The sequence below is a fragment of the Aphelocoma coerulescens genome (genome assembly GCF_041296385.1).
Source record: "Aphelocoma coerulescens isolate FSJ_1873_10779 chromosome Z unlocalized genomic scaffold, UR_Acoe_1.0 ChrZ, whole genome shotgun sequence".
Classification (NCBI taxonomy): Eukaryota; Metazoa; Chordata; class Aves; order Passeriformes; family Corvidae; genus Aphelocoma; species Aphelocoma coerulescens.
In genome coordinates this window covers 42084991-42110429 of record NW_027184085.1, presented here as the reverse complement: position 1 = coordinate 42110429, position 25439 = coordinate 42084991, and the positions used below count along the sequence as shown (strand labels likewise).

General features: G+C 38.5%; 1 protein-coding gene across 2 annotated transcripts in view; it reads left to right on the top strand.

The window, feature by feature from the left end:
- AUH (AU RNA binding methylglutaconyl-CoA hydratase) overlaps positions 1 to 25439 on the top strand; it is a 118745-nt gene that overhangs the window by 44279 nt on the left and 49027 nt on the right. Inside the window, exons 5-6 of one of the 2 annotated variants that reach the window (XM_069001741.1) lie at positions 17851 to 17943; positions 18870 to 18926. The exons of the other annotated variant lie outside the window; for it this stretch is intronic. Of the exons in view, the coding sequence (XP_068857842.1) occupies positions 17851 to 17943; positions 18870 to 18926 (150 nt within the window). The remainder of the gene's footprint in view (positions 1 to 17850; positions 17944 to 18869; positions 18927 to 25439) is intronic. 2 annotated transcript variants of the gene reach the window in all.

Genomic DNA, 25439 nt, shown 5'->3' with positions numbered 1-25439 from the left:
CTGAATGAAATTTCAGATAGCTATCAAATTTGAAAAAGGACAAATTACAGGTTACAAATTACAGCAGAGCCATGGTTAGCAGCCGGCCTCAGTCTTTCTGTGTTGCTGACACTGTGAAAGGTAGATTTTAGCACAGCATTCTGCTTACTGTATTATGATGTTGCCTGTTTAAGTGTACAGCATAGGGTTGCTGGGCTCTTGGTTGTTTTCCAATGATAGATTCATTTCTTCTCTTGATATTGAATTAATTTAAGATAGCCTTTGACTAAGTGTTGTCTGATCCTGGTGCTGCTGTGCAGCCATGACAAAAATTAACATAGCCTCAGCAGTAGTTTAGTTTTCCTTCTGGTGGTAATTCCAAATGTTGTTCTGTGAGGACAAGAGACTATGCTCTGAACATGGCTCTTTAAGTTTCCTTCCACGAAGGTAACTGTACCAAAAAGTGGGTGCTGCTTGCTCAAATGGTTTATTGAGATCAGCATAGCCAGTTTGCACTGTGTTAAAACAGGCCTCCCAGTATCACTTGCTGTCAAGGGCTTCCATTCCTTCTCTAGAGAGCCACACTGTGCATGTTTGATGCACTGGGAACACTATCCTTTCCTTAATGGAAAATATCAAACCCTGTTCAGGTTTGAAATTGCATGTTTCAATCGCTGACTGAGAAAGAATAGTTTGTTAGCTGTTTGCTTTGCCTGTCTTGGTTTCTGGCTCTGTTCCTTGAACGAATTTGTATTCAAAGAGTAGCAACTCTTGACATGGTACTGAAAGTATGATGTTGCTCTTCTGCCAAAGAAATCCTGAGCTCACTGCTTGGGCCAAGTATGAGGCTTTAACTGCAGACTAGCATTGTCAAGTCTTGTATTGAATACACCTTTTGCTTAGGTAGGCACTGGCTTGATGATATTACTAAACTAGCTTATTAAAAAAAAGAAATTTATGCTTACTGTGAAATGTTAGGGAGTGTTTCTTCTGTAGTGTTCTGTGAATGAAGTGGCTTGAAACTATTACTTGGTACATTATGCTAATTTAGAAATAAAAATCTTTTAGCACTAGACTGGGGAATGTATCGTGTCAAACAACAATAGTAATAATAGAGTATGTGTTATCTTCATATTGTAAATCAGACAAGTAGACAATAAAAAAAAAGAAAACCGTATCCAATTTGATTCTCTTAACAACTGGAGATTATATTAGAGACTATATAGTTGTGTGTGTACATTATATAGAGATTATAGTTTGAGTTTTATTTTGTGTGCTCTTTAAGAAAGAAAAAAAACTTTCATGGAAGTAGAATGTAAAAATGTAACTGAATTCATTTAACTCCTTTTTGTTTTGTAACTTCACTGCTTGATTACATGCTGTGCTGTTTTTGTGTAGTAAGTTCTTAAATGTACTTAGTAAGAGTAAAAAATGCAAGAAATAATTTTCATTTTTCTTTTATCCAGAGCTTTCATTCATTTGCACAGAAAGTGGATTCTGTCATCTAGGTTTTACTTCATTATTGTCTTATTGAGGGCAGAATGAAACTACAAGCCGAAACATTAGTAAATATGAAAGAACTGAAGAATCTGTTTATCAAACTGAAGTGTGTCACTGGAGATGATTGAAATATCCAAATGATTTTTATATAGTACAAGAAAATCATGGAAAAGTTGGATACAGAAAACTGTAGCTAAAGGGTTTGATTAAACCACCCCTTTCATTCCCATTAGTTTCCCAGTTTCTATTATCAAGAATGTGAAACACACTGTCTCTCCTACTTGTTCATAATAAAGCAGCAAATAGAAATTTTTAAAATAAAGAATATAATATTCCTCCATTAAAGTTTGAATGTTTTTTTTTCAATTCAAAAATACATTATTTCTATATTGTATATAAGAGGGAGTGATTAATGGAGGAAACTGGGAAATTAATAGGATTGAGTGAGGTGTTTTAGCCATTGTCAATATAAATGGAAGAAATATTAATACCTTTTGCTTAATAATCATCTGTAGGCAATGTGCAGTAACCATTTTCATTAAAAAGCAAAATTTCTTTACAAATACTAAAATATATGTATTTTTTATGCAACTCTTTATTGTTATTGTCTGCCTGAACTTTGAAGGTATTAAAGCAAAGACAGTAATGTTCAAACAAGTCTATCAACAGTTGTAGACTAGTAAGCTTCTTATGTAAAGCACAGGAATTAGAGTGTATCTAAAAGCCTTTCAAAGTTGTAACTGGCAAATGTATGGCACAGAATTGCGTATCCAGACTTTAAAGTGTGGTCGTTTATGCAGCTGAATATATTTTTGAAACATACGGAGATACAGAAATTAATTGAATAATCATTTTGCCATTATTTTTGCACTTATGGGAGGTAAAGCTTTGTAACATTTAATTACTTGCCATGTGCAGAAATGGTTTGACCGATCTTCTTTACCCCGAAGTTCATGTAGGAAGATTTGACAGTCTCTCTCAGCCACTTTCATATGTTGCTGCATACACTGGTTGGTTTTCTGAGTGTTACAGAATGGATGAAAATACTTGTTGAAGTATTTTGTTTCTGTTAGCTTTTTTCCCCATAGAAGAATCTTTTTTTGATGGTAGTAGCTTGCAACTGAAAATGAAAGCAAACTGTTGTAGTCACTGACTTGATTACAGATTTTGCATGGCAAGGTAACTGCCTGAACAAAACTGTCATTACAAAGGTTGTATTGCCATCACAGTGTTGTTTCAGGAAAAGGTCCCCAAAACTGAAATCAAGATACAGTGCTATATTGCAGTTATTTTTCTGATTTCCTGTGATATAAATTATTTAATATGTTAAATGTAATTTTGGGATTATAATGTTCCTCGTATAAAGAATATTCCAATTACCAGAATTGCACACGGGCTGCCTCTACTTGCCACTCAAGTGGCATAGTTTATGCTCTTTATGCCCCTCTTTTTTTTCTATGTTAAAAGATCTTAGTTTTTGTAATCAGGAGCCACATCACCAAGAGACATCAAGAATCTGGGTAGTGAAGAGGTGGAAGAGAAATCTATTCTGAGTTACAAAATAAGAATATTTAGATATAAAATTATTTTAAAAACAAAGTAAAAATCCATTCCCAATTATTATGCAAGCTAGGATGTAATTTCAAATAATAATTACTGCTGATTCAAAGTTCCTATTTGTGTCTGTGACCTTTTGAAAATTCTTTTATAACTGGTAACCAGACAACTGGGAGATTTTGGGTTCCTAAAGAAACTCTGTAAAGTAACAGATCTCAAACCTTTCAACACTGGTATAGGAATCATCTCATAGACCTGAAATATTATATAGGTTTAAACTATTGTTAATTGAAATATACACTAAAGATAAATAAGTGCATTTCTTTGTAATAATAAGACTAAAATTTGTAATGCTATATTTGACATTCTCAGTATTAAGATACGACTCTTTTTTTTCCTCTTTCTTGCTTTCCTAATGGGTAACCTTCAATTATGGGGTCTATCTACACATATGCACTTAGTGGTATTTAAACATTTTGGGGGCATGTGACCATTCTTTTTATTAATTTGAAGCCCCCATTGTTAATACATGTAAATAAATTTACTAAGAAATGAGGAGGGACCTTTCTTATCTCTAGATTAAATTTTGTCCTTGGAAAGGTTCTGGGACAACTAATCGTGGAAACGAAACTACTAGTGAGCACACAAGGGACAAGAAAATCGTAAGGTGTAGTCAGCATGGAGTCAGAAGAGGGAAATGTTGCTTAACCAGTTTTACAACCTGTAGTGAAATGATTAGTTTGTTAGATGAGAAGAAAGCAGCGGATATTGTCTACCTTGACTGTAAGGCTTTTGACAGTATCTCTTGTAAAATTTTTGTAGAGTAACTGGTGAGTATGGACTGGATGAAAAGGCAGTGAAATAGATTGAAAACTGGCTAAATGAATGGATGCAGACTGTGCATTAGCTGCATGAAGTCTGCTTGGAGGCCTCTAGCCAGTGTGTATCCCAGGGGCAGTGCTGGGTTCAGTCATGTTTCACATCTTTAATGGTGTGGATGGTGGGATAGAGTGTAGCCTCAGCAAGTTTACTGATGTAAAATTATAAGCAATGGGTTGTGCTGCCATTCAGAGGGAACTCAACAAGCTGGAGAAATAGACTAACAGGAATCTCTTTAATTTCTACAAAGGAAGATGCAAGCAATCTCATGCACCGGGTATATGATGGGGGTAATGATATGAAAAGTAGCAGCACAAAAAAGCCCTGCAGGTCTGAGTGGGACACCAAGTTGAATGTAAGACAGCACTGTGCCCTTGTGGCAAGGAAGGACAGTGGTATCCTGGGTTGTGTTAGGATGAGTATTGCCAGGAGTTGAGGGAGGTGATCCTTTGCCTCTCATCAGCACATCTGAGGCCACTGCTGGAGTACTATGGCCAGTTCTAGGCTTTCCAGTGAGAGACACAGAGCTACTGGAAAGTTCAGTGAAAGGCCCTGAAGGTGATGAATGCTCCAGAGCGTCTCTTCTGTGAGAAAGGTTGAGCAAGCTAGGGCTGTTCAGCTTAGAGAAGAGAAGGCTTGGGAGGTGATCTCAGCAACACATATAAGTATCTAAAGGGGAGGGTGCTAGAAGATGAAGCTAGGCTCTCTCTGGTGGTGTCTAGTCTCAGGACCAGAGGCAATGGGCACAAACGGGAACAGAAGAGATTCTCCCTGAGCATTAGGAAGTCCTTATTTACTGTGAAGGGGACTGAGCATTGATACAGTTTACCCAGTCATGTTGTGGAGTCTCCCTCCTTAGAGATCTTCAAAAGCTATCTGGACATGAGCTTGAGCAACCTGTTCAAGGTGATGCTGGTTGAGCAGACAGGCTGGACAAGGTGAGCTCCAGAAGTCTCTTTCAGCCTCAACCATTCTGTGATTTAAGGGTTTCTCATGTGCTGCAGACATATGTAGGCAGATACTTGCCGCACTTCCTTAATCTGCCAGAGTTAGATAACAAATTGTGGAACTGTTAATCTATTCCTCAATTTATAGCATACTTTCCTCTAGTAATCCATGTAATACTGACAGTATGCAGGATATTTTTATACAATTCATCCTCTTGGCTTTATGTTTTATGAAATCCATTATTCAAAAGGAAAAATGAGCTGCTGGAAATGCCCCCTGAAGTTGCTTGTTCTAGTAAGCTGTTCACTAATCAACCTTATTTGTCAAATAATCAAAAATGCAATTGTGGAATAAATAGCTTGGACAATCTATTTCTTTGTTCTGTGGCAACTCAGTTGTGTTGTCATTTAAAATTGAATTCTGTAGCTACTTTGGTCTTAGATGGATGGTCACAGTTTTTGAGGCAAGCAGAGTATACTCACTACTTTCTTTTCAGTTTCATTCTGGGAAACAATAATTCTTCCATTCATAATTAAAGACAAGTCAGGGTTATGAATCTGGTTCAGTAGGTACTAGAGGTAGTGACCAGCTTCTGATTTATATTTGAATAGCTGTTTTTTCTGGAGATTGGTTGCCAGAGGTCACTGAATTAAGATGAGAAAGGAACAATAAGAACCATTTTGAACATTGTCCAGGTGTAGGACAACACAGGAATAACGAGGGAAGTTAAGGTGACTGTCTTTCATTTTAATGTTTCATATCAAATGCATAAAAAGGCAGGCTTTAAACTGGGTCTTCATTTGAATGTTTGTAGATACCAAATTCTGACTGCTATAATTAGTTGAATTGAAAATATTTGTCCTAAATTACCTAAAAAAGTACTTCAAAAATAGAAGTTAATTATATCTAAGGAACTGGATAGAATTTGTGCATTGTTAGGTCTTGAGGAGGCTTTCACAGAATTTTCTTTTCTGATTCATAGGAATCATGAAGTGTTACTGCAGTAGTAGTGCAGACCTTTTTAAGAGAAACTGAATTCTATGTCTGCTGGACTTCAGTTCTTTAATGATGACTCCTGTATTCTAGGGAAAGAAAGGGAATACTGCAGGTATTCTTCAGATTGATTGTAACAGCTGGCAAGCTACAAATAGGCAATTCTCATACACTTCATTGTCACTTGAATAGTCTAAATCTCAAAATCTTTTGTCTAGCTCAGGAATAGGTTTTTTTTTTTCCTTTTATATGCGTATGTGGTACAGTTGCTTACAGAAAATATTACAGGTATAAATTTAGTGAGCAAGCAAGGAGGACACTCATAGGAGTTTGGTCTTTTTGAATTTGATATATTCTGAATTAGTAATTTTTTTTCCTGGGTGTTAAATATTTAAAGTTAACCAGTTTGGGCAAGTCCATGCAAGTTGACCAGGAACACAAATCACAAAGTCTGGAATTCTGGATAACCATATTATTCTTCCTCTGCCTGTTTCAGGAACTCACAGTAAGGGATCAGCATTCGTGATAGATCTTCCTTTGAGTAATTGGACACCATCTAAAGAAAGTGGGTTTTGCCTGTTATGTAAAATCTACTGTATGTAATGTTTCATAAAAACAAAGCTACTTTCATATGTACTTTCAAATTGTTGCCATTATGGTTTTACTACATGTATTCATTCTTCATACTTCCTTCTTCCTCGCTAACTGTGCAAAGTAGATTTTTCCTAGTTGATCAGGCCACTTACTTTTTGTCAATAATGAGAAACTGAGGTTGTGCAGGAATAGAAAAAAGCTGCTTGAGGGTTATGAAGAAAGTGTCACATGCAATCCAGTTTCCACCCAGCACTTATGTAACATATCTGTAATGTTATAAGAACTTTCTTAATAAAGTAGTCAGAAGACTAAATAGTCATTTATGATTCAGGTCACTAGACTCCAGGCAATTTCTGCTTTCTATTTGGGGAATGTTGGTGTCCGCAATAATATGAATCAGCTTGTGTGGGTGTTAAGGTACACATCTGAGAAACTATTTAGTGGTCAAGTCCTTCAGACCAGGTGCCTGTATTCATATGCTGCCCTCTTGTTTGTCGTATCGTAGTCTCTAAGCAGAAAGGAAATCCCTTGTTAGTCACCAGCAGTAGACATCATGTGGAAAGTCACTTGAGGATGAAATAACAATTACCTGCTTCAGAACAATTGTGATTCTTTGAAATTGCTTCCAACACATTACATGTGTTTTTGTATGCTTAATTGCAAAGTACTCCTCCTGTGACATTCTGTACTCATGGCAGAATTGTGGCAGAGTTTAGCTTACTCCATTTGACATCTTTCAGTAATGAAGATTCACAGGAGAGCAGGAGGTATCCCAAGACTACAAGATGCTGCTGGTCAGCCTAATCTAAAACTACATGTGACATGTCTGTTTACAGGATGTATTCCTGAAGTTGAGCTGAAGGTTCCCAGTTACTGCAGAGAAGGAAGCAGGTCAATTTCTTTATATTGCTGTATATTGTATTTTCTATTTTCTTTGAGCTGTTTATGGGTTTAGTTTAGCTTTCTAATGTTACTGAGTTTATTTTCTCTTATTGAAGTTCTTCGGTTTACCTGTTGGTCACTCTACCTGTATTGTGTCTTGAATGGCCTGTAAACATCCTTTTTTACAGGTTTTGTCAGCTTCTGTGCTAACAGATCATTCCTCAAACAACCTAATACATAAAATGTATTTTGTTCTGCTTATTCACATTTGTCTTCTCTTCAGCTAGAAGTCTCTCTACTCTTGGGATCTCAAATGTAGGGATGTGTTTTTGTCTTATATGTGGCTCTGTTGCTGACATAACATAAACTGAATTGGACCCTTCTATTTCTTTACTGTACTTACAACATTATTTTTCTGTAATATAATTAAGCACTGATGTTACATTAGGATGTGACTATTGGCGTTTGCTTAAGATGTCTTATATATGCAGAATAGAAGTGTATTTACAGAATAAGCAGCATGTTTCACATTAGAATAGATGTGTGAAGTAATCCTTTCTGAATTCATTGTGTGAACTACCTTACTATTTTGTGTCCTTCATATTCCACACTGTGATGTACTATGGTAACTCAGTGAAATTCTCTACTAAGGTTTAATGCTGGTCATTACTTAGCCTTTTTAACTACTTCTAACAACATTAATCTCTCTATATATGTGGTCTACTCTTGTCTCTGTGTTGTACTCTCTCATTTAATTTAGTTACTCTGTTTCTTTTATGTATATCTTAAATTCCTTTTCGATTGCACTATGCAGCTCATGATTGCACCCTGATAAACCAGTATCACATCTAGAATTTAGCATGTACTAATGAGTCGTAGTACAACAATTACCTGAAATTTATATCTTGTTATTTGAACTGTGGCAAAAATATGGAATGTCAAAGTATAGAGCCACTAGGCTTCTTGGCAAAGCTTTAAATATTTTTTATCACTCATACCAAACGAGCCTTGTCATGTAGAATCATTGTGGAGATTGACCTGTCTCTCTGTGTAATTTATGGTTCCTAAAATTTGAATGCATACAACTCAATTAAGTCTACAGGCATTATTTGTCAAACATCATCTCTGTTTTTGTTATGGGCTCAACAGTTTTGGCATTTGTACATTAAAGTCACGCAGATAAATGTGATCAGGTGCCTCTTATGCTACAAAATACTAATATTCCAAGAAGCTTTACCCTTGTTAACAAGTTCTAGTAGCCTAGAAACTCAGTTTACAATCGCAAGTGATTACTAACTTTTTGCTTTGATAGTTTTTGTGATGCTTCACAATAACATATTAAAATGATTAATTTCTTAAATTCATTTAATAGATACACACAAGGTCATTACAAGGAATTAGTATTTTGCCTTTCATTCATTGTCAACTCTTATGCCAGGTGATCTTTTCACATTAATATCCTTGGGAAGTGATGATTCTAACATACATTATGAAACTGCTTTTTCTCCCCTTGAATTATGAATTTTTATTATTTCATGATAGGAATGCTGCCTGTAATTCTCGAAACCACGCTGTTTTGCAATACTCATTCTGTAACTTTCATTTCCATGTGTAATAGTCTACTTGAATTGCACCATAGCTAATTCCGGAAGTTGCTTATCTTAGGAAAGTATTCTGCCTAGGAGTACTGCAAAAGCCATGCAAATAGTGCTCAAGATACTGTTTGTTAGTCTCTAATAAATGGAATATTCATACAGGCAGTAACTGCTGGAAACTGCAGTTAACAATGACCTTGCCTTCATGTTCAGGCAAACTGTTTTTTATTTACCAATGGCAAAGGCATATTTCTTTAAGAGAAAGGCTAGCTGTGTCAGCTAGCAAAATTGCAAGACTGTTTGGCAAATTGGTTGTGTTGACAGGGTTATAAGTTTCTGTCAGCAACCTGGCCCTGCTGGAAATGAGAGTTGCCTTTCCATATAACGAAGAAGTAAATAGAGAAAGAGCAGATTTTTCTACTATTCCTCCGTCTCCTATGCCTTCTGTGGCAGATGGCAGGTAAAATGGATACCTTGAGCTCTTTTAAGTGAAAGAGCTCTTGCAAACAGTAATCAGTAGCCTCTTTTGAAACTGAAATGGATTCAGATAATCACTATTAATCATGACCTAAAACAGCAACCTAGGGACTTTGTTTTAAAGCATCTGTTAGAATCTTGAAAAGCATTGCTAAGTTTTTGTTCTTTTTTTAAAGACAATTGGATTTTCATTAGTTGTTAGTCATAAAAGCAGGTCAATTTGCAGATAAAATAACCTTTGTTTAATTATGTATTTTGTTACCCAGTGAGAGACTTCAGGCTTGTATAATAATTGTCATACTGATGTGCACCAATATTTAATTGATTCTTTTGTTAAATGAAGTTATCTGAATTGTATCTGTCAGGAAAAAGGTAAGCTAGGTAGCAGAGTTTCTAAATTTAGAACTAGCTAGTTCACTAGGAAAAGTTGTAATTAATAAATGAAATTAACAATTTTTTGTCATAATACCCTTCTAGATTTTAAAAGGAAGTACGTCTCTCACTTGCATTTATATGTTGAGAGAAGAGTTTTTTCTTTTCTATTTCTGGCTAAGACTGAATGAACTGGTCAATGAATTCAGTTAGTTGAAACATTAAAACAATGAAAAATTTTTTTAACATCTGGAGAAAAAGCTGTTACTGTCAAGAGCTGGTTTAGCATTTCAACAAGCTGTACGTCCAAGTGTCCAGCTGATGAATTGCTTTTCACTGTTTTTGAAACTTTAGTAGCAACAATGTACTACTGGAATACTGTTTAAGTATATTTTAAAATGGAAACCTTGTGGTAACTCTTACATTAAATACAATTAACACTGTAATATACAAGTTTATTTCTAAAATGAAAATGCATTTTTCTATCAAACTTTGTGGTGAAGAGGGATGAATAGAACTTGAATTTGCAGAAGCTGAAAAGCAGTGCTTTAGGCGATTTTTTAAATGACTTTCCTGGGTCAGAACACTGATGATAAATTACATACAAACCATGCCATGGTTGCAACAGGCCTCTGGAGCCGTGCTGCCTGTCATGTGTGCTGGCAGCATGTGCATCTATTTGTCAAACTGAAGACTTTTCTGAGGAAGTATACTTACAGCTTTTACCGGCTATGCTCGTAGTTCAATGCCTTAGAAAGCCTCGGGCAGCCTAGAGAGGTAGCACGGGCAATCCAGCATTTCAGCAGCTCTAAAAGCGGCAAATATTAGCTGCAAATCTAATACCACCAGCAGAAGCAAAGAGGGAGAAATACAGCTCTTAGCTTGCCTAATTCCCACAATTAGAAGCTTTCAAAGAAAGAAGCACACAGATGTTCGCAGAAAGGGTGCAAAGCCAAAGAGGCCGGGCCCCTCCTTGGTCCTCTCTTTTATTTGGAGAAGGGGAAAGGGGACGACTGGGGGCGGACCTGGGGTGAGCAGCCAATCAGACACTGCTAAAGAGTTTGAGTTACATTTGGTTTTGCCTGCGCTTTGGAACAAAGGGGTTCAGCTTGTGGAGGGGGAGGGGAAGCTCAGAACAGGCAGCAACAATTCCCTATTTTTTTTCTTTAAAGCTGGGTTGTAACTTTTAGTAACTTCAAGTGCACAGAACAGTAACAAAACGACAGTGCAAAACATAATTGGAATCTATCGTCCCTACAACTTGACAGTACCTAGGATGTCTTTAAACTAGTTCCCCAGTTAAAACTCAGGGGGTTAGTTAGGACATCTACAGTATGGGGTATCAGGATGAAGATTTACAAAATACAGTGCAAAATGTGAGTGCAAAACAGTGCTACTTAACTTAAGTGATTAAGATCAAAATCTGCAGTAGGGGGTTTACATGAGGGTGCAGAATCAGGATCCCTTTTATGGCGTCTCGTCCAGGAGGCAGTTTTAACCTCCTTAATTTTTGAGGAAGTGACATAAGGTTTTACCCATTTCCCTGGGATCGACCTCAGTCCTTGAGGGGTATATCCCTGGCATATCCATGTCCCCAAGTTACAAGTTTGTATGGTCCTTGGATTTTTTGAATCTCTGGGTCCTGGATCAGGACTTCTGGATTCTCCTTCAGTTTCTGTCTCCCGGTGTTCTGGAAATGACGATAAATGGGAGGGTTTGGATCCTCAAAGGTGCCATTCAGGAAGTTTATTGTAAACAGTGCTTTGCTGAGTCTGAGGACAGGCGAGTTGAATTTGGTGGTCCCTGATTGCTGCAGCAGCATTCGCTTGAGGGTTTGATGGGAACGTTCAACAACGCCTTGTCCAGTTGGGGAGTGAGGAATACCTGTAACATGTCGAAATCCCCACTGCTGACGAAAGTTTTTAAATTCCTGAGAGGTGTAGGCAGGTTCATTATCAGTTTTTATCTCCTCAGGTATACCGAGCACAGCAAAAGCTTGGACAAGATGTTTTTCAATGTCCTTAGCCTTTTCACCTGCATGTGCAGAGGCATACATAGCACCAGAGAAGGTATCAATAGAAACATGAACGTATTTTAATCTCCCAAATTCAGGGAAATGTGTGACGTCCATCTGCCACACTTCACCGCTATTAATGCCTCTGGGATTGACTCCCATGCCCAGTGGTGGAAGCTGTAGCTTCTGGCAGTTGGGACATGTTGCCACTATTGCTTTTGCCTGTGTCCGTGACAGATGGAACATGCGGATAAGAGCAGGAATATTTTGATGGTACATGGCATGGCTCAATTTTGCTTTTTCAAAAACTTGGGGGAGCTTTGGTGAGTTGGCTGATAGAACTATGTCTGCTGGCATAGCCAGAGCATCAGCTGTATGGTTACCCTCTGCAATAAATCCTGGCAGGTTTGTATGTGACCTCACATGCATGACAAAGTAGGAATGCTCTCTGTGGGAAACCAGATAAATTAGCTTTGAGAGCAAATAATAAATTTTTTTGTTTGAGATTTCTTTTAGGAGAGCATGCTCAGCTCTAGCAGTTACTCCAGCTATGTATGTTGAGTCTGTGACTAAATTAAGGGGTTCTTTGAACCTCTCAAGTGCTCTAACAACAGCTGCTAGTTCAGCTACTTGTGGTGATCCCTGGATTACACTGATGTCAGATTCCCACTTTTGCATCTTTGGGTTTTTCCATGTGATCATGGACTTTTTTCTCTTTCCTGAAGCATCTGTAAAAATGGTGATTGCATCGAGGGGTTTTCTACTTTGAATCTCTCGAGGGATGAAAGAGAATGGCAGATTAAACATGCCATGTTTTGGGTAATGATTGGAGATTTGGCCTGAGTAACTATCTAATGCAAATAGTAAATTTATATTATTTTGAAGTAGGTGATCTAATGTGTCAGTTGTTACAGGTAAGTAGATGCATGCAAAGTCACATCCTGCCAGGGTGCGGAGCCTTGCTCTACCTTTCATAATAATTTTTGCCATTAGTTCTTGTAGCTGTGTGATGGTTTTAGGAGGTTGGAGTGGAAGGAACACCCATTCAATTATGATGAGGGGTTCCTTCTGCTCTTTGTCCCATTGAAACATGAGGCCATGAAAGCATGGTACCTTCCCTAGAATGACAAGCTTAAAGGGTAGGGAGGGCTGATACCTGTGTGCTTGTCTGGTGGAAATGAGCTCTTGTATCTTTTTGAGAGACTGCCTTGCCTCTTCTGTCAGGGATCTGGGGGATGCCTTCCCCTTTTACCAGGTTTGCAATAGGAGCTACATCCTCTGTGGTGAGTCCTAACCAGGACTTTAAATAGTTCATTGTCCCACAGATCTGTTGCACTTCCTCTAGTGTTTTTGGGTTATTATTAATGGTGACGGGTGTTGGGGTGTTAGAGGTTTCTGTGATTTTGAGTCCGAGGTATTTCCAAGGGCTTGTTCTCTGCATTTTTTTCAGGTTGTAATTCAAAGCCCTTGGCCTCTAGGGCCTCAATCACCATGTTAAGTGTCTGCTCGAGATACTGATTATTGGGAGCACATACCAGCACATCATTCATGTAATGTAGGATGATGGCTTTCTCTCCTTTGGCACGGATGGGAGATAGAATTTTAGCAACATACTCCTGGCAGAGTTGGAGAATTTTTCATACCTTGGGGAAGCACAAACCAATGATAACGTTCCATGGGAGTTTCATGATTAATAGAGGGCACAAAAAATGCAAATCGAGGGGCATCTGCAGGGTGGAGTGGAATATGAAAGGAGCAATCTTTAATATCAAGAACAGCAAAATGCCAATGTTGTGGGAGCATTGAAGGTGATGGCATACCTGGTTGAAGGGGTCTCATGTCTTCAATAACCTTATTGATTTCTCTAAGATCTTGGAGGAGCCTATATTTGTTCTTTCCCAGTTTTTGTATTACAAACACGGGTGTATTCCAAGGGCTGTTACTTGGTACTAGATTTCCTTTAGCCAATTGTTCAGCTACTAATGTTTTGAGTGTCTCTAAGTTTTCTTCTTTTAGTGACCACTGGTTAACCCACACTGGTTCATCTGTTTTCCAAGTTAGCTTTTGTGGTTGGCACTCTGCTCCAGCGGCCGCAAGGGAAAATTTTGATGCCTAGGGGTGATATCAATTTTTGTTCCCCACTGAGACATGGCATCCCTTCCCCACAGGGAGAATTTGGTGTCTAGGACATATGGACGAAGTGTTGCTATTTGTCCTTCAGGACCTTCAATTTGAATGGTGTTTTTGGACTGCTTTGCAATTTGGGTACCTCCAATCCCATGTATGATGCCCTGAGATTGTAACTCCCATTGCTCAAGCCACTTATCAAATGGAATGACAGACACATCAGCAGCTGTGTCTGTCATTCCCATGATACTGATTTTATGTGATCTGTGACAGAGCTTACATTCTACTACAGGTTTATTGTTTCCCAAAACCTCAGTCCAACAGGTGGCTGGGATATGACCATCTGTGGGCAGGTATTTGGGCAGTGGAATGGCCTGTGCAATGACTTGACCCTTTGGCATAAAGTACAGTGGCTATATACTTTGTACAATTAGGTTAGAACACCCGTTCTGATCTACTTTCATGAGTGTGGGTGTAACCTCTATCCCAGCAGGTGTTTCCTGAGTGTCCCCAATGAATGTGGTCCACATTCTGTAATGAGACGGGTATTACAGTCTGTTTGTTGTTGTTGAAATGGTGTGTTTCATCACAGGTTACCTTAAACCTGAGTCCAGAAGTCCAAGTTGCTTTGTCTGCAGCCCTATTTATGTCTGAATGTGGAGCTGTTAGGACGCGTTGAGTCGCTAGTTTCCCTGCTGTTGACCTGGGGAAACAGTCTTTGGAGAGTTTTTATCAGCAATTATAATTGTTCTGCAGTTCCGAGCTACATGTCCCTTTTTCTGACAACGCTAGCATATAAGGTTACCTTGAGTTTCCACTGTATCCATAGCATTCTCCACAACTTCCCCAACCATCCCCACTTTTTTCAAAAAGGGAACAGCTGTGTTCAGCTGCACCTTCTTTGTACAGACTTCAAGGATGGATTCAACAGTCGGAGCTGGGTGGAAAGGGAGAGTGAGGATGACTTGTTTGCAAGCATCATTCGTATTCACTTGGAGCAGTTAGAGTAGGAGCGCTTGTTGGAGGTCAGGATTAGGGATCTGGGAAAAGACAGCTTTGTGCGAACGGTTATAAAAGTGAATAATATTTTCATTTGGCGATTGTGTGATGTTGGTATAATGAGATGTAGGAGTCTGAGATGGTAGTAATGTTAGGCTTTTTCAGAAGCACATGTGATTTCAGTAAGAACTGGACGAGGGATAAGCATTGCTTGTTTTTGGGGATTTGCCATATTATTGTCACCAGATAAAAGGTCTCATGTGATATAATTGTTGCCAAAGTCCAGGTGATTGTCTGAAGTTTGCCACAAAATTTGGAATAAATCAGATAAAATTATTTTCCATTGTTGTTTCCACAACACAAAATCACCAGGTGTGAGAAGAGTTTGCATTATTGTAATTAAATCATGAGGTACAAGTAAGTGAGTTGCAAAAGTAGCACTTAAAAGGCTCTTAAAATAATTACTGTGCATACCAAACTCCTTAATTGCCTTGCATAAATCCTTAATATTAGAATAAGGAAAGGGTGTCCAGCCAGGGTTAGCTCCACTGCTAATACGAGAGAATGTAGTAGTAGCAGCAGGAATTACTTCCCGGTAGTCATGGGATCCCAGATTTAGAGGGGTAGTCACATGATTGTGGGAACCTGGGGTGGGACAGTGGGAAGCAGGGGCGGGGAGTGGAGGGGCAGGGGCAGGGAGTGGAGGCGGGGATGCGGCGGGAGGAGGGGAGGGGTTGGGGGCGGGGTTGTGGGAGGCAGGGGTGGCACTTGAGTCATGGGTGGGAACGGGGGGTGAAACATGACACTGTGGGGGCAGGGTTGGGGGTGAGGACAGGTTCCAACATGGGAGTGGGAGGGGATGGGGACAAGAAGGGATTTGTGGGATGGGGGAGAAAGGGATTGTGAGAGGTGTAGTTTGGGGATGAAAAAATGTTGCATCTGCCATTATTGGAGACAAACTCAGAGAAAAAGGGTTGGGGGGAGGGGTTTTTTCCCGGGCTGCGAGCACATGGCAATGGCTGTCCCTGGGAACAAAGAGATCAGGGGTGAAGGGATTTTTATGTGTGCTTAAAACATGAGGGCTAGAAACTGGGGACAAAGGAGCGGAGAAAAGGTTTTGGAAAGGTCCTTGAACTGGGTCCGGATTTCCATCCAAGGCAGGGTGCTGAGGAAACATGGGTGAGCCAGGAGGACGATGGCTCTTCTGAGCTGAAAAGCAGTCTGCTCTAGCTGTGTTTTCCAGCGTAGGGGAAGAAGGGTCAGGGACACAGGGGTTGGAAGAGGGTGTAAGGGAATTAAAAGAGGGTTTTTGCAGTGGCTTTTCATGTACTGCTTTTTTCTCTGGCAAAGTATAACTTAGTTAACAGGAGAGGAAAAAATTTTGAAACTGTTTCATCTCCTGAATGCCAAAGAGAGGAGAGTTTTCTCCCCACCTTATCCCAAAATTCAGAAGATCTCATGTCCTCGGAGGTCAGATTAGGAAAGTACTGAAAAAGCCATTGTACAAAAGATTGAACTAGATTTTTAGGGTATTTATGCCCAGTACAAGAAAGGTAGCTTTGAACTTGGTAGTATATTTCTCAATGGTGTGCAGAAACCTCAGATCCATTACGAATGCAGCACCACAAACCCTCAGCCCCAAATCGCAAAAAGGAGGGAAAAAAATAAAAAAAAAAAAAAGAGAAAGTTTGCACCGGCACCAGCTTAAGACAGGAGCCCCTAAACCAGCAGGGAAATACTCACCAGATTTCTGGATTTACCACAGGAAAGCAGGTCCGGAGAAAAAAAGAACAAGCGAAGGAGGTCTTCTACTTTCCAGCCGTTCCCTCGCCACGTAGTGTGGGGGAGGTACAGGCTGAGGCTCTGGGCTCACTGTTACACAAAAAGTAGCAGCTCGCTACACAGAGCTGGCACATCAGGACGAGCAGAGCTAACTCCAGCAGACACACAGCTGCCGGGACACCCTAAAAGTCTCTCAGAACTGGAGTTCAGAGATAGCATGCTGGGTGCCAAATGAGGAAGTACACTTACAGCTTTTTACCGGCTAGGCTCGTAGTTCAATGCCTCAGAAAGCCTCGGGCAGCCTAGAGAGGTAGCACGGGCAATCCAGCATTTCAGCAGCTCTAAAAGCGGCAAAATGGTAGCTGCAAATCTAATACCACCAGCAGAAGCAAAGAGGGAGAAATACAGCTCTTAGCTTGCCTAATTCCCACAATTAGGAGCTTTCAAAGAAACAGAAGCACACAGATGTTCGCAGAAAGGGTACAAAGCCAAAGAGGCCGGGCCCCTCCTTGGTCCTCTCTTTTATTTGGAGAAGGAGAAAGGGGACGACTGGGGGCGGACCCGGGGTGACCGGCCAATCAGACACTGCTGAAGAGTTTGAGTTACATTTGGTTTTGCCCGTGCTTGGAACAAAGGGGTTCAGCTTGTGGAGGGGGAGGGGAAGCTCAGAACAGGCAGCAGCACTTTCCCACTTCTATTAAGCTGTTAACTGCTGATTCTCAGGAGAAAAGGGGCAATGGTGGTGGCCACTATTGCTAGTGGTGGTCTAGAAATGTCAAGACACAGAGAGGTTCTAGTTGTGAAAGCATCACAGGCACATCATACATACATACACCTCTGTTTCATCTGGGACTGTTTGTATAAGGCTTTGTTTAGCTCTGATATCTGTGTTCTTGAAGTTCACTTTTCAGATTTATGTCAAAAGTTAGCAGAAGCCAGAGAAAGGCATGCTAACCTATTCAGCCACAGAGGGATAAGGAGAGTCATTTTTTTTGCCAAAATGTTGCTGATGAATCAATCAGTTTTTAGTCACAGTTTATTTTATGAAACTTTATTCCCATAGTATGACTGTGCAATGAGCAAAATGTAATGAAATCACATTCCGGAGATGTTCTTTGTGAGGTTGGTGTTAATTGGTACTTTCTTTTACAGCTAATCTGCCTGTACCTACTATTGCTGCAATAGATGGAACTGCCTTAGGTGGTGGCCTAGAACTTGCGTTAGCCTGTGATATACGGGTGGCAGGTAGGTCTGAATCCTGCTGTGGAATATAGAATTATTAGTGTTGTAGATGGCTTGAGTAATCCATCTGTTGGCAACAGTCTTATAAAACTGACATTGTACTTACTATTGTTTATAACCCATTATTTTAAAGGACTTTAGCAGAAACCTGTCTAAGTACTTGCAAATGTTTCATTTAAAGCAACTTAACCCAGTTAGCTGGACTGGTTTTGTTAAATGTTTATTTGATTCTTCTGACCCTAATTTTATCAGTATTGCCTGAAGGGTTATGTAATTATTTTCTTTTTTTTTTTTTTTTTGATTCTTGTGCATTTGAAGTGCTCTAGATGGAGATATGATTTTATCTAAACAGGATGCAGGGAAAGAGCAAAAGTGAATGTATTATTACACAAGAGATTAAATTATAAAAGTGACAACAACTCTTGAAAAGAGGAACCTTGAGCTAATAAGCTGTTAGAACTGTAAAGCAAGTTGATGGAAAGTAAATGGAAACTTGGTCCTGAGCAGTTGCCAGTGACTTAGGATTTATAAAATTATTTGACCTTAGAGAATATTCTGTCACCTCAAGAATTCAAATAATCAGATACAGAATTCTACCCCATTCTAAGATGTTAAGCAATAACAGCCATTCTCTTTTAGTACTTTCCATTTGGAAGCGAGTCTCTGTTACTCAGTATAATTGCTTACTTCCTATGTGAAAATTAATAAGGTACTGAATTTACCTTGATGGAAGTAGTTGGATCTTTTTGCTAAAAGCAGATCAGAATCTATTTGAAGTTTTTTAAATTAACAAATGCTTTAAAAAGTGATTTATTTAGTTTTTTGAAGAAAATTTAATTAGTAAACTTCAAGGTCATCATTACGTATTTTTCATTGTTTTTTTTTCCCTCTACATTATAGTAAGAACTCCTTTACATTCTGTTTTTTAGCCTCTTCTGCTAAAATGGGCCTAGTTGAAACAAAGTTGGCAATCATTCCAGGTGCAGGTATGAATGTTTTGCTTTTGCTACAACAGATAACTAAATAACATATATATTTAGTATTAGATTTTGAATATTTTATGGATTTCTGCCTATTTTTGTATTTCTATTAAGAATTGTAGCATGTTTTATGGCTCATTGCTTGTATTATTTACCAAAATTAATTTAAAAGTGTTTTTCTTATTTTCAGGGAGGGTCACCTGTATATTATATTTTTAAACAAAGTCTTCATTAACTAAGTCAACATTGAGGGATTCTGTAAATGGCATTTTATGTCTTGACCTGAAGGTATAAATATAATTTTGCTAGGGGTCAGGCAAGAGTAAAAGATTAACTGTCAGTGTACAAAACCAGTTATTTGAATTAAGATCCACTTTTACATGACATTTGCTACTTTAGGATTCAAATTCTGCTTTCAAGCTGCTTGTTTATTGGTTGTAAAGAGTTTAAGAACTGAAAGTGTAGCTGTGAAAAAATGTATTATCTTGCCAAGATTTTTTGAGTCAAAAACTTCTTTTATATTTGAAAGGTCAGCTGACCTGCTTTTCCTAGACTCAAGGTAAATGAAAGTTATGTAATAAATAATGTTCAAGGAGGTGTTGCAAAACCTTTTGTTTTTATTTTATGTATCAATCATTGCTACTTTAGTTAAGATATTTGCTGCTCTGGGAGAAGGGCAATAACTTGGAAAAAAGTGCATCCCTGTGATTTTTTGCCTTAATTTCTGAAAGTTCTAGGGAACTTCATACTGTTTCTTTTCTCCTGTTTTCTTTCTAACGGGTGGAACCTGTTTTGAAAGCACTATATCCAATTCTAATGGATACCACTGCAGGTCACATAGAAAAAACAGTGAAAACAATCATAATGGGAGTAGTGGTATGAACTTTGTGTATAAAACTGTCCCATCTTGTGACTAATCTGGACAATTGTTGTACAATTTCAATTGCTGTATTATTATGGTTATTGTTGAGATGTAATTTCAGTCAGTGCTTTCTGTGGTCAGAACTACATTTTACATGAGGAAAACAGTTATGATTGATGCCTGGTTTCTTTTTAGTGGCAGATAAAGATAATAATGCAAATGATTTTAAAGATGTATTTACTTGTAGTGGTGTTGTCATGAAATCATGTGCCTTGGCAATAAGTCCTAGTGAAGAAAAAGGCAGAAATTGGTGTTGTTTATTTTTGTCAGTTTTAACTCTTTGTTCTCCCATCCCCTCCGTTCCTAAGAAATTCTGTAGGACAGTACTGGAAACATACTCTGCAGTTCAAGAAATTCAGGTCAAGTTCTCCATATATTCTCAGTATTCAACCTTTTGTCTCATTTCCTTGTCTTCAGTTAATTATAGATATTTCAAACTTGTGTGCTCTTACATTAAAATGCTAGTTAAGTGTCTCATTATAAGTTTCTTTCAGAATATTTTACTGCTATTCAAAGACTGAGGTTTGAAAAATCCTTTTTTTTTATCTCCTCTTAAAATAATTGTTCGGGTGCATGTCTTCAGCTCCTTGAAAATATGACAGATTTAATCTTGTTACACTGACTTTTCAATTTACAACAGTTTGGGGTACATTCAGTGATGAATTTTTTCCCCTATTCCTATCAGCCTTTCTGACAGCTATTTTTGTTGAATGTATTTGAGCTAATCACAACTTTTTCCTGATCAGTCCTGTTGAGCAGTGACAATGTTTCAGCCCTTTTTGCTTCTTGTCATCCAAATAGTAACTGATGATGTTTTTTGTCATCAGAAAGTGAAGAATGAGTGAAGGAATTTTGCATACATCATTTAAGTAGGGAAGACAGATGTACACACTCGAACCATAGCTTCATGGGTTAATGGAGTATTTTCTGAGTTTATTTCAAGCTGCTCTGAGCCAAAACAGAGCTGGGGAGTGGAGCTGAAGTGAGTGAGCTGTAGCTCTTAAGAGGCTTACATAGATTTCTGCTGCTATCTAGTACACCTGAAATCTGCTGACAAACTGAGTTGCTTCTTTGAACTATAACATGGCAAGCCACTGTTTTTATTCTGCTCTGTCAGCTGCCAGGAGTATGTGATAAATGTAAAATTTTAACTTGGGTGATAATTAATGTGGGTGTTTGAGGCTTTCTGAAAAACATATTTGTACTGTGAGGGTTTGCTTTTTTAAAACCCCAGAAAGTTATAATCAAAGAGCTGTGTTAGAAGACTGTTACTAGCATTTAATAGTATTAAAATACAGATCCAGGGTATATCAACTGTTAGGTTTTGGACCTTGTTGTATGTTATGGTTTATTCCATTCTTAATGAAATGTGGTTATCAAAAGACCCAGTGAGATGCTGTCTATTGACCAAACAGTATTAACACAGATTTCCCAGGTGCAAGAAATTTTGCTTTTGAATATGCACAGATGTACTGCAACTGTCTAAAGGCTAAGTTTGAGCAGCAGTTAGTTGAGCTAACCAAAATTAATTGTCCCTTCTAAGTGTGCTGAGGGTCCTGACCAAGTAGGCATTTATAGAGTATGCTGTATTGTAGCAGGTTGAATCTCCTCAGAAAATTCATCCATGGCAGACAGCATAGCAAGACCAAGTGGGGTGACAGCAGTGCCTCCCTCTATACAATAGCTGTGTTCACAGACCTGCTGTTCGCGTTGTGAGGGAGCAGGATTATTCTTCTGCATTTGGGAATCTAAACCCGGTTTTCTGCATTATGGAAGAAGCTTAACTGCTAGAATGTGAACTAGGAAAAGTAGAAAATCTTTCTGGTTTTCCTCTTAAGTACATCCCAGTTTCTAGTAAGGAAGTCAAGATTAAGAGAACTAGTGTAAATGTGCAACAGAGAAGAAAGCTTGGTAACCTGGTGATGGGAAAGTCACTTGAGTAGAAATATTATTGATGATTTTTGTTTTCTAAGGTGAGTCTGCCAGTCATCATTGCACAAGTGGTCCTATACCAACACGGAAAACGTATCGTAAAATCATTTAGGATGGAAAAGACCTTTCAGCTCATAAAGTCCAACAGTCAGATAAGGACTGCCAAGTTCATCACTAAACCAGGTCGCTAAGTGCCACATCTACACGTAACTCAACCACTTCCCTGGACAGCCTGTTCCAGTGCTTGACAACCTTTCCGTGAAGAAATTTTTCCTGATACCCAGTGTAAACCTACCTTGGCACAACTTGAAGTATTTGTTAGTTGGTAAAAGAGATTGACCCCAACCTCCTTTCAGGTGGTTGTAAGGAGTAATAACGTCTCCCTTGAGCCTCATTTTCTCCAGGCTTAACAATCCCAGCTCCTTCAGCAGTTCCTCACAGGACTTGTGCTCCCTTTACTGGCTCTATTGCCCTTCTCTGGACATGCTCAAGCACTTTAATGTCATTTTTGTAGGGATCCAGAACTGGACACAGGATTCGAGGTGTGGCCTCACCAGTGCTGAGTACAGAGGAACAATCACTGCCCTGGTCCTGCTGGTCAGACTATTGCTGATACAGGCCAAGATGCCATTGGCCTCCTTAGCCACCTGGGCACAGCATGTTCAGCTGCTGTCAGCCAGCACCCCCAGGTCCTTTTCTGCCAGGCAGCTTTCCAGCCACTCTGCCTTAAGCCTGAAGCATTGCATGGGGTTGTCTCCTAAGTATTTCTGCGTTTTTTATGGAGTTCCAGCAAAACTCTCTGCTCAGTCAGGCTGGTCTTCTTTCCCGTTGACTCTTCTTTTGCCACCGAGGGATGGTCTGCTCCTCTGCCTTTAGGATTTTCTTCTTAAGGAATGTCCAGCTTTCCTGAGAGCCTTGGCCCTTCTGGACTGCCTCCTAAAGGATTCTATCAACTAGTCTCCTAAACAAGCAGAAGTCTGTCTTCTGGAAGTCTGAGGTGGCAGTTCTGCTGACCCCTTTCCTTACTGCTCTGAGAACCGAAAACTATCATTTCATGGTTGCCTGTGCCCTTGATGGCCTCTGAGCATAACATCATCCTTCTGTTCACAAATAGCAGTAGGGCACCTGGCCTCTTGGCTCACTCACCAACTCTGTCAGGAAATTATCTTCCACATAGTCCAGGAATCTCTTAGACTGTTTCTTTTTGCTGTATTGTATTTCAGAGTGTGTATGGGTCTGTTCATCCCCTCTCTTCTTCTTGTTTCTTCACTGTGAACTTGGTGTCTGTTAGCCTGTTGTGGTATAATTTGTGGTTTACAGGGTAGAGGTTGCAAAAACAAACAGTCCCTAGAATTTTATTAAAAGTAGGTGGCCAGATGAAGGGAAAATTTTATTGGCCTCAGATGAAAAGGTTTCAGCATGAACTAACCTATTCTTGGGCATGAAAGAAAGCGCACAGGAGGGAGTTGTTGTGTATGCCTTAGCTGTGGATAATGTTTCAGTCAGAATACTCATCTCAGTGGACAGCAATGAGTTTGTATGAGACAGGATTTCATGAGAAACTAGACTGCATTAGCTTTGCAGTTTAAGGAGATGCTTGTTACCAGTCAGAGTGACTTTTCTAAAAGCTATTCATTGCTAAAAGGAGTTACTATTTTTTGATCTCTTAGTTAAAAAGCTGTTTAAACAACTTATTTTCTGTGTAATCCTGTGTCTGTAAGGAACTCAAAATAATGTGGGAAGAGTCTTTTTACACAAGAAAATTGTGTTTGTTCTCTTTGTTTCCCAAACTGACATTAAAAAAAGTGCAAATATCGGTCACTAATTAAATGTAGTTTTTGATGTCTCTCAACTTGCAAAGGAAGTATTCTTCAGTGACAACTTTCTTCTTAGCCAAAAATTTTTTTGGAGCATCTGTTTCTTGAAGTAGTTTGTTTTTCTGCTTTGTAACTTTTTAAAACTCTCTCACTTCATGGTGTAATTCGGTTGTTTATCTCTAGATTCTCACAATGGATGTCATATTAAGCCTGGAATTGATAGATGATGCGTTGCTGGCAGATCTGCTTTTATTTGTTAGTATCATATTTATATACCACTCAGTATTAGATCTGTTGTGAGAAGATAAAATGCTTGTAAACAATATACATAAACTTTCTACTCTGTTAATAGAATGAGATATATTAGTTGCACAAGGGCGAGTATTCTGTGATAGCAAGAAGTGGAAAAGACAGGGATAAATATAAAAAATAATTTGCATTTTCTTTATGCAATTTATTTCCACAAAAGATTTAGGTGTAAGGTAGAGGTATTGGTATACATAAACAATTATGCTTCCACCAAAAAAAAAAAAAAAATAGAGCTCCATTGAAATTAATACGCTTGTGTAAGCAGGTAATTTGATCTTGCTAGATAAAAACTGTGTCTATTGGCCTGCATATAGGCCAATACATGCAAGCTGCCACTCTTTTTTTGGCTTGTTTTGTTTATAAAGGCATTTTAATTAGCAAGGCTTTGTTAATTTCATTATCATTTTGCCTTTATTCTTCCATGCTCCTCCCAGAAATCCCACTATTTCATTACCAAACTGTTTTCCACTGTTTAATATTAAAATAAAAACCAAGCACATAAATCTTGGGATCATGCTTTCCTTGAGAGCATTCAGTTGAAAAGCATATTTTATGAAGAAGACTTTTAAAAAAAGAAAGGAAACAAAAAGAAGCTGTTAAGTCTCTAAGAAAGTCTTTGTATATAAGCTATATATTGTTTCTACATCTAAAAGTTGCTTTGAGCTGTTTTTTCCAAAAGTGAAGCTGAAGCTTCAAGATGTATGAGACTGGACTGATTTTGTCTTTAAAATACAGAAAAAGGGAGAGATTAAATTACAGCATTTCTGTGTTCTCCCCTTACTTTGGTAACAGTATTGTTTTGATGGTTTTTCTAGACTTTAAATTGTATTTGAAGAAATTATAGTGCTTGCAGATAACAAGACTATAAAATAAGAGATAGGAACGCTGAAATACTAGGTTTTTTTGCATAGGAAGAAAATCAGTGTAAGAATGAAAAGTGGATTTAGGTAATCATAGTGTATTTTCCTTACCTATGAAAGTATTAATTCTTTGCTTTTAAAAACATCCTTATGGTCTCTGTTGCAGTATTTGTTTTAAAACTGAAAAAAAATTTCTATTTTGGATGAGAAAGATGTCAAGGGAATTTCCAAATGTGAAAAACTCACACAGAATGTGTTCTTGCTAGCAGCAGTAGTTGTCCAATTCAGCCAAGTGTAAAGGTTAAATTGAATGTCAGACATTTCAAGTTGAAATCCAATGCACATTACAATGGACTGCTAGGATATTCTTTAGAATTCTATATTTCAGTTTCACCGGTATTAGTAATAGCATTTGACAAATGCTGAAAAAATTAAAGTGTTACTGTTTGTGGTAGTGTCTGAAGTAGAACTTGAAAGCTTCTCCACATTTAGTGTAGTTTTCCTGCATATAGGTGCTTCTTGACAGTACATCATCACAGACATACTTGGAATGAAAAATCTGCTTATTTTGTATGACTTTATATATCCTACCTGGGTAATACTGTACCTTTCTTTTGTCCATCTTTATTCCTACCTTCACTAGCCTATTCTTTTCTCCGTGTTTAATTTTTTCATATAG